The sequence below is a fragment of the Gopherus evgoodei genome, chromosome 4 (assembly GCF_007399415.2).
Source record: "Gopherus evgoodei ecotype Sinaloan lineage chromosome 4, rGopEvg1_v1.p, whole genome shotgun sequence".
In the NCBI taxonomy this organism is placed as follows: Eukaryota; Metazoa; Chordata; order Testudines; family Testudinidae; genus Gopherus; species Gopherus evgoodei.
Genome location: NC_044325.1, coordinates 84,730,818 through 84,744,806, shown reverse-complemented (window position 1 = coordinate 84,744,806; position 13,989 = coordinate 84,730,818). Strand labels below are relative to the sequence as shown.

Genomic DNA, 13,989 nt, shown 5'->3' with positions numbered 1-13,989 from the left:
AACTCTTTTGTCCTATCACCTCCACTTTAACCCAAGAGATTTAGGCCTTGCTAAAAACAACACTATATACATCCCTTTAACTTTTATTGACATTGTTCATAGTCCCAGAAACAACTGGTTGTGTTAGTTTTATGTCATCAATTATCCCTGATTTTAGAGGAGCATTTAAATGCTCTTGATTAGTTTTTATTCCCATAATGCCATTTCTTGTAGTTCATAGTTCCAGAAACAACTGGTTGTGTTAGTTTTATGTCATCAATTATCCCTGATTTTAGAGGAGCATTTAAATGCTCTTGATTAGTTTTTATTCCCATAATGCCATTTCTTGTAGAACACATTGCCTTCTGTGCTTGACCAATTGTAGGGGTTAATAATCTACATTCAGAACATTGTAGTTGCTAAGGGAAAGTCTGATGTTACTGACTGGTTTGCCAGATTGAAAAACAGATGTTTTGTGCATGAGAAAGAAAACCCTGTTCACTTTGCTACATTTCTTTAAGATGAAAGAGCTCACAGTAAAGACAGGAAAAACATAAATCTGAAAATGATGGGGATGATGGTTCAGCAAATGGAAACTTCATAGTACATTTAACATCATTATAACAGATCTCAGCTCACATGATGATGGTGCAGATGGTGAAGACTCAACACAGGATCCCTTAATATCAGTAATTTCCCTTGGAGGGGACAACAGTGATGACAAGGAACAGCACCCTCCAAGTAGCAGTAAGGATAATGAAATAATATCTATTCTTTGCTGTACCACAAATTTAGGCCACAAATCAGCAAAGCACTTATGCACATGCTCAACTTTTAATATGTGCTTAAGTCCCAGGGAATTCAGTGGGAGAAGTCACCCTCTTGAAGTTCAATATATGCTTAAATGCTTTCTTAAATGCTTAAATGCTTTCTTGACCAGAAATGGGATTGCCCACATGTGTAAGGTTGAGAACATGTTTAAGTGCTTTACTGAACAGCGGTATTAGATATACTATACTACAGAGTAGACCTCCTGCAAAAGAACAAGCCATGGAAAGATGTCCTGTGTCACTTGAACAGCATTTCTGGTGCTCCAGTGTCATTGCAGGGCAAAAGACTTTTTTGTGGCATATTTAACTGCCACTCTTCAAAATAATGTTTAGAGCTGTAACATTTCTGCTCTGCATCTGTCTTCATTGAAACAATTACAAATTACAAATCTGTGGTCAGAGTTGTGAACATCCTGTGAAGCTAATGGTCCATTCCAATTCTTCTTTTAGGATATTTTAAAGAACAATGAAATAGTTACATCTCTTGTGAAAATGTCAGTGTTTCACAGTGTAAGATGAATAGATGCTGATGATACCCATGGTTAACTTGATTAGTTAGAAGTTAATAGACTACTGTTATAGAGAACATAAGAACTATATGTGATCACCTGCATCAAAAACCATTTTCCCCTTCAAAATTTCCATAAGGCATTCATGACAGCAAACTAACTTCTTACTGTGCGAGGATAGCATTGTGTGGGCGGTAGCTGGTGGAAGAAAAGTTCAACAACATTATTTTTAAAATGTATTATCTACTTTAATAGTCTTATTATAGTTGGGCTGTTCTTGTAAGACAAAGGTTCTTGCTACACAGACAGATCTTGGGAATATGTGGCTTCTGTCCCATGAAGGGAAAACAATTATAAACTAACTCTGTTTCCTTTGGGATTTTTCTTTCCTTAAGATCTGGAATTTCCTTTTGCTTCATATCTCTCTGTTCCCATGTTTGGTGTGTGTTCCACATACTTGGCCAACTCTGCTCTTGCTCTCACTCATGCAATTTGTGTGGACTTCTTTGGTATTCTATGGTGATTTCACAGGCAGGCAAGTAACCTGGGCTATAGGAATTGAGCATTTTGGCCTTAAATTTCAAAAGTGACTAGTAATGTGAGGTTTCTCCATTTTTTCAGTGCCAGATTTCAGATACCTTAAAGCAATCTGATTTTCAGAAAGTGCTGAGCACTTGCCCATGCAAACCAGCCCCCTGTAAATTGATACCCAAACTCACTAGACCCTTTTGAAAATTTAGGTCATTATATCTTTTTCTGGACAGACTATTCTCTTTTCTTATACTAGTCTTTACTCATGAATTGATGCCAGTTCTGCGCACACATTCATTTTATTATTGGCATGATTCTACTTTCAGGTGAAGGTGTTTGTAGATGTCAGCTTTGTTGTATGGTATTGGTGCTGTTACTCATTGGATTTTTCTAGCATTATCTTTCTGTGGTTCAACAACTTCACCTTTTAACAGGAAACGTGGGACATGCCATACTTATAATGTATTTTACTAAGCACTGTAATGAGATCAAATTACATTTTCCCTCTCTATGTTCTTGAATTGGCTAAGTGCCTAATTCTCTAATATAGCAAAAGGGATACAATTACAATCATTGGATCAATGTAAGAAAGTTCTTTAAGTTCATTGGCTACAGTCAAACCTTAATTAAAGGTGCAAGTTGTTGCTTCTGCCTATTCAGTTACTGCTGCTGCTTTGCCTTTGAAGACCATGGTACTCTGTAGCAAGAACATACCTTCCAATACCAGGATGACATGGAAGAAGTGGATTAGAAAATCCATTAACCTATCAACAAACCAGAGTTCCCGCTTGACTCTGCTCCAGTTTCCTTGCAATCTGTATAGTTGTAAAAGAGATATATTGGGTATAGAAAAGAGAAGAACAGAAGCTGACTATATTATGGGTAGTGGCTGAGCCAGTAAAAAAATCACAAATGATCGAACCATTGTCCTAACAGCTGTGACCCCGCATCATGGTGCACATGAGGAAACTTCCATCCAACGTGAGGGGAATCCATCCCCTGACATTTGGTGGGGGTCCACTACAGATAACAAGGAGCAGCATCCAACCACAGCAACTAACGGTAAATAATATGTCTTTTTAACTACTAGAGTTTGACTAAAATCATCCAATAAGTTAAGTAATAAATCACTTTACAATTCCAATAATGGCCTATTGATGTCTGGTGGCTGTTAAACAGCCTTCTTAATGCTCCGTAAGGGAGAATAATACTTTTTCCTTCAGATTCTACTCTCTTAGAGCAGGACTGTATCTGGAAGGCACAAGTCCACTTTGGGAAAGAGTGAAGGGACACTGCCCCAATGAGAACACCTGAGTAGCCCCTTCCTGATGAGGGGCATGCCTACTGCTATTCCCGTGCTCTTGATTTAGAAATCTCTCCTTAGCACATCACTTGTTCACTCCCAGAAGCTCTGCAAGTTTTATGTGTTCAGTTAACCATGGTTCTATGCTCTTTTTTATTTTGACCCCCATGGTTAGCAGCACACAATGTTTTTTGTCTTAATGGCCCCTTGGGTCTGTTATAGATGGGAAACATTACAGAAATCTCATGCCTGCTAAATAGAATCATGATGTCAACAGATGTCATAATGACCTGAAAACCCAGGGCTTGCTGAGGGTGAGATGACTTTCACTTATGGTGTCATGTCAAAATTACATTGTGGGTTCTTCAGGGAAGGGAGCATATCTCTAATCGTTTTATGAGTTTTGGGCACATTTTGGGGTGCTCAAAATTAATGCTATAAATAAGATAAACAATAATCATCATCATCATCAACAGCAATTGATTTTCTTCCACAAAGAATCATATAATATTAGGGTTAGAAGGTCATCTAGTCCAACCCCCCTGCTCAAAGCAGGACTAATCCCCAGACAGATTTTTGCCCCAGGCCCCCTCAAGGATTGAGCTTGTAACCCTGGGTTTAGAAGGCCAATGCTCAAGTCACTGAGCTATCCCTCCCCCCAAGGTACCTCTCTCTCTCCACATTCTTTCTTCTTTACTAAATACATCTCTAAAAAAGCATAGCCTATTATAAAGGCAAGAAAGAGTAAAGATGAGAATTTGAGTGATGATGGTGGTGGGTCAGCAAATGTAAAGTTTACAGGAGGTTTAACATCACTGCAACAGATAAGGATTCACAAGAAATTGAAACAGATGATGAAGATTTACTACAAGATCCATTACACTCTGGATGGGACACAAATGATGACACGGAACCGCACTCTCCAGTCACCAGTAAGAGTAATGAATTCTAATAGTTTTATCTAACTTACTATATTCAAAGCAAAATGACATACCTCAGTATAGAGTGGCATCTGGTGCCATTTGCACAAGTGAGCAAATATGTCACATAGCCCAGATAGCTCAGAAATCTGTCATGGGCCACCAGAAATGCAGCTATAGTCCATCAGTGTTTATGGAATAAACTGCTGTAAACTTGTGTATTCAGTTATCTACTGTGCAATATTTACAACAATATAATGATCATCTATCACATAATTAGTTCTCCTGTACTCTCAGTACTTTATGCCATGAGCTAGGAGATGAAGCTTTTTTTTTTGACTGAGAGAAGACAGGATAGTATAGGTGTTGAAAATAAAAAGCTCAATTATGGTTATCGGTAAAGAGTTTTGTTTATTTTAAAGATTGTATCAATATTTATGTTTCTGAACTTGGTTTGGGTGTGTGGAGAGACTTTCTTTCTTAAATAGGGGATTTCATTAAGAATTCAATAAAGAATGCCTAATGGAAAACTCAGTTTGCTTTGGGATTTTGGTTCTCTTCTCTGGCCTGAGTTTTGGGAGTTTCTGGTGGTGGTAGTGTTGTTATTATTATTTTATTTGGCTTCATCTCTCTCTGTGCTGACTACTTATTATATCCTTACTATGCCATCTGCCTTCTGTGATTTCAGTTGTGGTTGAAAAATTTTGTCCTATTGCAACTAAGGGCTGTAATTAGTCTCTGATCACTTTGCATTAACCATTTATAAACTGCGTTAATACCATAGGCCTCTGTCATTATCTTGTGCTCAGATTTCTCCTACTTTTGGTATTGAACTATTGGTGGATTTTAACTGTTTTGGCTAAAGTTGGTGGTGGCATGTTACTTACAGACTTTTTATTGACTGTACAGCTCTCTGGCTCAACAGCAGAACGTTTCACACTAATCTGGGCACAGTCTTAGCACTTGGCAAGGATGCATTATCCCAATTCAAATCCTTCATGTTATTTGATGCAGCATCATCCTTCAAACTTGAGTTAGAGGGCCAAGTTGTTACAATTACTGTATTAGGTATGTCCAGGGCTGGCTCTAGCGTTTTTGCTGCTCCAAGCGGCAAAAAAAGAAAAAAGCTGTGATTGGTGGCACTTCGGGGGCAGCTCTACTGCTGCCGCTTTCGAAGAGCCGGATGTGCCGCTCCCTTCCATGGGCCGCCCCAGGCACCTGCTTGTTGCGCTGATGCCTGGAGCTGGCCCTGGGCTCTGCCACTGTTTCAGCTATGGTTTATTCTTCTGTTGCTATTGTTTTTCCCAATATCACTGGGAAACTTCATAGCAAGATAACAGCTCCTGAACAGTAGTGTGATGTAAATGGATGGATAAGAAAACTAGTGATACTACAGTAAAATCTATGCATCCATCTTTAATGCTCTTCTTCCACACTATGTATATCCATAATATATTAATGATGTATAGGAAAGAAAAGCAAATGGCTAATTGAGTGTGGATGATGGCTCAGCAAATATACATATCCTCATTGAGACATCCATTGTCCTAGCAGCTACGGATTCCCGACATGCTGCAGTTCTGAAAACCTCCACACCATATACCTGGAATCCTTCATTTAACTCTTGGTGGTCCAATACAGATCACAAGAAGCAGAGTCTCACCACTGCCAGCAGGGGTAAAGAATTTATATAATTTCATATAAAACTCAGCTTTGTGATGGAATTCCTGGAAGTACAAGAACTACACTGATGCTATGGGGCAGCCAATCAACCTTCCCAATGCTTACCAGAGTGCCTGGTATTTTCCTACTTCTAATGGACATAAGCATCTCTACATCATGTGGGTTCTACCCAGTTTGGGTTAGAATCTAATCCAATCTATTCTAATCTAATCTAGCTATATTCTCCCATATCCCTGGGATACTATATGCCTCTTGAACACTTGTGTAATGCCCTAAGTGGATTTCCACATGTAAAATATCAGCTACCATGTTGAAAAAAATCCTCCCACATCTCCACTATCAAACATCTGATATAAAATCAATTAAAAAATGGTCAGAAAAATATGGTTGGTGTCTCAGAAAACAAAATATTTGCAATTATCCAAACAAATATGGGCTGTCCATCACCACTGATATTCTTCTCAGCCAAATCATACTTCCTGAAAAATTAAGAAGAACTTGTTGGTTAGGATTAAATCAGAGGGCACCTTTTACTCTTTTCTTCTATCCATTGCACATACATAACTAACAGCTTGTTGCAGAAATAACTGGGAGAGGCGTTCAGAATAATGTGGATGGCAGCTCAGGAAATTTTAAGTTCACAATCTATTTCAAACATACTCTAAACAGATGTGGATTCCCATGGCAATCCTAAGCGTATAGAATCAACCCAAGATCCTTCGTTACATAATGTTTATTTTGGAGGGGATAAAGATGAGGACAAGTATCCCATAAACACTACTGTGGATAGTGTGAAGCCTGCACATTTCCCTGTAAAGGAAAGAGATCATTCTTCTTCAAATGTGACTGTGAATAATGAAATAGGACGCAACACATATACTCCTACAGGTATCAGTAAGAATAATGAACTGTAATCATTTTATCTCCTTGTAGGCCAAACTCTGGGCCCAGATTCTCAGCTGATACTAATTGGCATAGCTTCATTGACCATAATGGAGTTATGCAAGTTTACACCAGTTGAGGGTCTAGTCCCTAGAGTCCATTATTGCGAAGTGAACTTTTTTGTGAAAGAGACTTTTGCCAGAGTAAGGACTGACTATCAACAGATTAGAGACTTTAGGACTTGCTCTAGCAGTAGCAGAGATATTGTTACTTTCACATCCAAGTCCCCTTATACTATATGTTATTTAAAGTTTATTGCAAATTTGAGTGAGGGAAGTACTCAGATTCATTAGGAGAATTTTGGCCTCTAGAACTAGGTGTTGAATTGGCCTATTTGGTGTTTTTGGTGGTGCTATGCCAACTCTTGGCATATGTCTTTCAGTAACAGTAACTTCAGAGTCTGAAAATTCTTACAGGTGTTCAGAAAAGAGAGTAGAGGGAAATGTTACTGCCTAACACCTGAGAGTCTGGAAAAACTCCACGTTCAGTGTTCTTAGATACAACTGAACCTATCTGGGTTGTGGCTTTTATATACTCTTTCAAAAATTTGCCTGATGAATTTCAAAAAGCTAATTCTCAAGATAATTCAGTGTCAGAATCCCAGCTGCAGTGTCAATAGAAAAGTAACCACCAGGTCCCATGTTGTGAGTGTATACTTAGTCCCTTATTCTATCACCACTGTTATTAGCTTAGAAGCAATAACCAAATGAATTTCAACAGTCATCAAAAATGAGGCACTTACTGCATCTCTCAATATGTTCCCCTTCCTCAGAAACTAATTATACATGAAATGCCCATCGTCAGATAGCTTGTTCTAGGCTGTGAGAAGATTGGCATTATATGGATGGCTTCAAGTGAAACAGTGTGCATTTGATAATATTTTAAATATGGAGTTGTGTGCTATATTTTATTTTATTACAGTTAGTTGTAATTATTGAAGGTTGTATGTTTGGAAAATGCCTCCTCTACGGGGTCTTGATCGCTGACAACATTGTGCTGGCTTAGAGAGTGAAGTGAGAAAAAAATCTAAAATAACCAAAAATACACACTTTGCTGTGTGATTTCTTTTTGTGCTGCTTTCTTGACTCAAGATTTTGCTTGATGGGATCTTTTGTTGTTGGAATATCTCTGGTGTGATTTTCCTGCATATTTCTTTCTGCTGCTGATTGGGTACCTAACTGCATCCGGTGCAGTGGACTTTTATTTTCAGTGGAAATTATTTACAAAATGGTTTTCTAAAGTGCCTTCTACTTTTATTCTGCAAGCACATTAAACTTGCCGTTGCAATCGTGTTTTCTGGTGAAATTGTTGGTGGTTTATAATTTTGGAGGATAAAATTGATATGGTGGTGGTACTCGTGGACTGTTCTGGGTGCTTTTCTCTGTAGATCAAGAATGGCATGCTTAATAAGGTGTAGGACACTTTCTATATTGCCTCAATAATTGGTTAATTGTCTGTATCATCAACTATGAATAAAACTAGACTTTCAAATCTTCCCTCTTTTCCCACAATGCCTCAGCAAAATAACCTCTTTGGGCTGCTCCACACTATGGGGGGGAAATCGATCTTAGATACGCAACTTCAGCTACATGAATAACGTAGCTGAAGTCGAATATCTAAGATTGGATTACTCACCCGTCCACACCGCGCGGGATCGATGTTCGCTGCTCTCCCTGTCGATTCCGGAACTCCGTTGGGATTGATGGAGTTCCGGAATCGATTTAAGCGCGCTCGGGGATCGATATATCGCGTCTAGATTAGACGCGACATATCGATCCCCGAGCAATTGATTTTAACCCGCCGATACGGCTGGTAGTCTGGACGTGGCCTTTGTGTAGCACAAATATGAGCACCTGTATGATAGTGAAACCGGTACAAAGAAAAATCAGAAAGTTGTTGGCCACATCAACATTTATGGATCCATGTCAGGGTCCTGTAAATGTATGACTGAGATGATGGTGATACTGTAGAACAATAAATAGGGCTTTACTTCTATAAGGTGCATTAAAGAGACAAGAACTGAAAGTAAAGGTAATGGTGTAAGTGGTTCTGCAGATGTTAAGTTCAAAATTGATTCAACCATTTTTATAGCAGTTGTGGTCTCCAATGAAGGTACCAGAAATGAAGACACAACCCAAGATCCTTTGTTGCATAATGTTTATCTTGGAGTGGACGAAGATGCGGACAAGTATCCCATAAACACTACTGTGGATAGTGTGAAGCCTGCACATTTCCCTGTAAAGGAAAGAGATCATTCTTCTTCAAGTGTGACTGTGAATAATGAAATAGGACGCAACACATATACTCCTACAGGTATCAGTAAGAATAATGAACTGTAATCATTTTATCTCCTTGTAGGCCAAACTCTGGGCCCAGATTCTCAGCTGATACTAATTGGCATAGCTTCATTGACCATGATGGAGTTACTCAAGTTTACACCAGTTGAGGGTCTAGTCCCTAGAGTCCATTATTGCGAAGTGAACTTTTTTGTGAAAGAGACTTTTGCTAGAGTAAGGACTGACTATCGACAGATTAGAGACTTTAGGACTTGCTCTAGCAGTAGCAGAGATATTGTTACTTTCACATCCAAGTCCCCTTATACTATATGTTATTTAAAGTTTATTGCAAATTTGAGTGAGGGAAGTACCCAGATTCATTAGGAGAATTTTGGCCTCTAGAATTGGGTGTTGAATTGGCCCATCTGGTGTTATTGGTGGTGCTATGCCAACTCTTGGCATATGTCTTTCAGTAACAGTAACTTCAGAGTCTGAAAATTCTTACAGGTGTTCAGAAAAGAGAGTAGAGGGAAATGTTACTGCCTAACACCTGAGAGTCTGGAAAAACTCCACGTTCAGTGTTCTTAGATACAACTGAACCTATTTGGGTTGTGGCTTTTATACACTCTTTCAAAAATTTGCTTGATTAATTTCAGAAAGCTAATTCTCAAGATAATTCAGTGTCAGAATCCCAGCTGCAGTGTCAATAGAAAAGTAACCACCAGTTCCCATGTTGTGAGTGTATACATAGTCCCTTATTCTATCACCACTGTTGTTAGCTTAGAAGCAATAACCAAATGAATTTCAACGGTCATCAAAAATGAAGCACTTTCTGCATCTCTCAATATGTTCCCCTTTCTCAGAAATGGTTCCTTTGGCTAATTATACATGAAATGCCCATTGTCTGATAGCTTGTTCTAGGCTGTGAGAAGATTGGCATTATATGGATGGCATCAAGTGAAACAGTGTGCATTTGATAATACTTTAAATATGGAGTTGTGTGCTATATTTTTTACTGTATTATTACAGTTAGTTGTAATTATTGAAGGCTGTATGTTTAGAAAAGGCCTCCTCTACGGGGTCTTGATTGCTGACATTGTGCTGGCTTAGAGAGTGAAGTGAGAAAAAAATCTAAAATAACCAAAAATACACACTTTGCTGTGTGATTTCTTTTTGTACTGCTTTCTTGACCCAAGGTTTTGCTTGATGGGATCTTTTGTTGTTGGAATATCTCTGGTGTAATTTTCCTGCATATTTCTTTCTGCTGCTGATTGGGTACCTAACTGCATCCGGTGCAGTGGACTTTTATTTTTCAGTGGAAATGATTTACAAAATGGCTTTCTAAAGTGCCTTCTGCTTTTATTCTGCAAACACATTAAACTTGCCATTGCATTTGTGTTTTCTGGTGAAATTGTTGGTGGTTTATAATTTTGGAGGATAAAATTGATATGGTGGTGGTACTCATGGGACTGTTCTGGGTGCTTTTTTCTGTAGTTCAAGAATAGCATGCTTAATAAGGTGTAGGACACTTTCTATATTGCCTCAATAATTGGTTAATTTGTCAGTATCATCAACTATGAATAAAACTAGACTTTCAGATCTTCCCTCTTTTCCCACAATGCCTCAGCAAAATAACCTCTTTGTGTAGCACAAATTTGAGCACCTATATGATAGTGAAACCGGTACAAAGAAAAGTGAGAAAGTTGTTGGCCATATCAGCTTTTATGGATCCATGTCAGGATCCTGTAAATGTATGACTGAGATGATGGTGATACTGTAGAACAATAAATAGGGCTTTACTTCTATAAGGTGCATTAAAGAGACAAGAACTGAAAGTAAAGGTAATGGTGTAAGTGGTTCTGCAGATGTTAAGTTCAAAATTGATTCAACCATTTTTATAGCAGTTGTGGTCTCCAGTGAAGGTGCCAAAAATGAAGACGCAACCCAAGATCCTTTGTTGCATAATGTTTATCTTGGAGTGGACGAAGATGAGGACAAGTATCCCATAAACACTACTGTGGATAGTGTGAAGCCTGTACATTTCCCTGTAAAGGAAAGAGATCATTCTTCTTCAAGTGTGACTGTGAATAATGAAATAGGACGCAACACATATACTCCTACAGGTATCAGTAAGAATAATGAACTGTAATCATTTTATCTCCTTATAGGCCAAAATGGCTTTGTAAAGTGCCTTTTATCTTTATTCTGCGATCACATTGAACTTGCTGTTGCAATCACGTTTTCTGCAATCATTGTTGGAGTTTCATAACTTTGGAGGATAAAATTGATATGGTGGTGGTACTCATGGACTGTTCTGGGTGCTTTTCTCTGTAGTTCAAGAATAGCATGCTTAATAAGGTGTAGGACACTTTCAATATTGCCTCAATAATTGGTTAATTTGTCTATATCGTCAACTATGAATAAAACTTTGATGTAGATTTTCAAATCTTCCTTCTTTTCCCACAATGCCTCAGCAAAATAACCTCTTTGTGTAGCACAAATATGAGCACCTATATGATAGTGAAACCGGTACAAAGAAAAATCGGAAAGTTGTCGGCCACATCCACTTTTATGGACCCATGTCAGGGTCCTGTAAATGTATGATTGAGAAACAAGAACTGAAAGTAAAGGTAATGGTCTAAGTGGTTCTGCAGATATTAAGTTCAAAATTGGTTCAAACATTTTCATATCAGTTGTGGTCTCCAATGAAGGTGCCAAAAATGAAGACCCAACCCAAGATCCACTGCTGAATGGGGCTCATCCTGGATGGAGCGATAAAGTCAAGTATTCCACAAATACTACTAGGAATGATGTACTACCTGGAGTTATTCCTTCACATGAAAGTGAACATTCAATTACAGGTATCAGTAATTAAGTGAGAACTTGAGAATGCTTTTTCTTTGGCGTTAAATATTTTTTTGTTAAATGAACTCAGAGGCTAAAGACCAATATGTTTATTAGGTGAGGATACTGTATTACTTCAAAGTGAACAGGAAGCATTGTTTAGATGTTGCTACACGGTAATTAAATAGTTCTGAGTTATAATTAGGTTTAAAGTACAGATGGGTCTGAACTGCAGAGTTTGGAAGGTTTCAGATACATTGCTCCATTTCATTCCATTAAAGAGAGAGACCCAAATCCACGAAGTTTCTATTTATTGACTGTTTTAGGGACAGTTGGTACCAGATAAGCACTACATTTTTATGGGGCTTTTGCAGACCCTCCTCCTTCCCTCTCTTCCCCCATCTTACCAACTGGAAGTTTGGGGATTAATTGTGACTCATGCAATCTGGCATACTGAGAGACTGTGCATGCTGCACCATCCATTTGGATGTACATGAGATGCCTCTAATATCCTGATAGCTTCCTTTTTGGTTATGAGATAGTAAAGTTGCTTTTTTCTGGCAGTGAGGTATTATGTGGGTGGCATCAGGTTGGACAACTACTAGTACAATAAACTTTACAGTCAGGATTTGTGTGTTGAGGTTTTATTTTGTAAATATTTTAAAACTGTTTTATTCTTAGATTTTAAGGCTAGAAAAGACTGTTATGAACATCTGCTCCTTCCTTTGGCATAACACAGGACATAGAATTTAGCTCAGTAATTCCTGCATCAATCCCATAATATCAGGGTAAATTAGTACAGCATTAGTCAGTGAAGTTTGTTTGAGTGTAAAACGGCCTTCTCTATGAGCATTCTCTATGCTTGCAATGTGGACCTTGTTTAAGAATTGAAAGAATAAATGCCACCATCTCTAAATAAATAAATAAATAAATAAAATCTACACTTTCTTGGGTTTAGTTGGTGTACTTTTCTCTTGCTGTTGCTTTGTGCTGATGGTTACTGCTTACTGCAAAGGGTTGTCTATATCTTTTCATCTTCTGATTATGGGCCCTTATTTAACCATGAGTATTTCACTCATGGAATGCACTGATATCAAAGGCAATATTCTTAGACTGTGTTCTAAGTCATCCTAATCTTACATGCATTATGTTTGCCAGTGTGTTTTCTGAAAGGCTTTTAACTTTGAAGGGTAAATCTGATGTGGTGGCAGTGTTTCAAGACATTTCTGACCGCATCTCCTATGTCTAAACAACAGCACCTTGAATAGTGAACAAGACAATTCATTTACTGTCAGCTGCCATTTTAATACAGCACAGAATATCAATACAAATGTATTTTTCAACTTCAGATGTATATACACAAATATGCCAAATATCCAACTATAGTATCCTATCCCATTCTCACAAACAAAGGCAAATTTCTCTGCAGCTTGAGGTCTTTAAACCACAATCTGAGGACTTCAATAACTCAGACATCGGTTAGGGGTTTGTTACAGGAGTGGGTGGGTGAGATTCTGCGGCCTGCATTGTGCAGGAGATCAGACTAGATGATCATAATAGTCCCTTCTGACCTTAAAGTCTGTGAGTCTATGAATTTACCTGGAGCCAAATCTATAATTATTCAGAGAAGTAGAGTAAATGATGGATTCTCTGTAACTTGAAGTCTTTAAATCAAGATTTCATAGAATCATAGAATCCTAGACTTTAAGGTCAGAATGGACCATTATGATCATCTAGTCTGACCTCCTGCACAATGCAGGCCACAGAATGTCACCCACCCACTCCTGTATGAAACCTGTGTCCGAGCCATTGAAATCTTCAAATCATGGTTTAAAGACTTCAAGATGCAGAGAATCTTCCAGCAAATGACCCATGCCCCACGCTGCCGAGGAAGGCGAAACCCCCCCAGGGCCTCTGCCAATCTGCCCTGGAAGAAAATTCCTTCCTGATCCCAAATATGGTGATCAGCTACACCCTGAGCATGTGGGCAAGACTTACCAGCCAGACACACAGGAAAGAATTCTCTGTAATAACTCAGATTTGAGGACTTCAGTAACTCAGCCAGAGTTTATGAGCCAGTTACAGGTATGGGTGGATGATGTCCCATTGGCTGTGATGGCCAGGAGATGATCACGATGGTCCCCTCTGGCATTAGAGTCTATGAGGTACTAT

The 13,989-nt window shown here is 38.5% G+C and overlaps 1 protein-coding gene across 1 annotated transcript in view; it reads left to right on the top strand.

Moving 5' to 3' along the window:
• The window catches only part of CD44 (CD44 molecule (Indian blood group)), a 101,233-nt gene that overhangs the window by 68,883 nt on the left and 18,361 nt on the right, over positions 1 to 13,989 (top strand). The window contains exons 9-13 of the mRNA XM_030560054.1: positions 607 to 726; positions 2,786 to 2,911; positions 3,977 to 4,084; positions 6,425 to 6,643; positions 11,667 to 11,834. Coding sequence (XP_030415914.1) covers positions 607 to 726; positions 2,786 to 2,911; positions 3,977 to 4,084; positions 6,425 to 6,643; positions 11,667 to 11,834 — 741 coding nt within the window. The remainder of the gene's footprint in view (positions 1 to 606; positions 727 to 2,785; positions 2,912 to 3,976; positions 4,085 to 6,424; positions 6,644 to 11,666; positions 11,835 to 13,989) is intronic.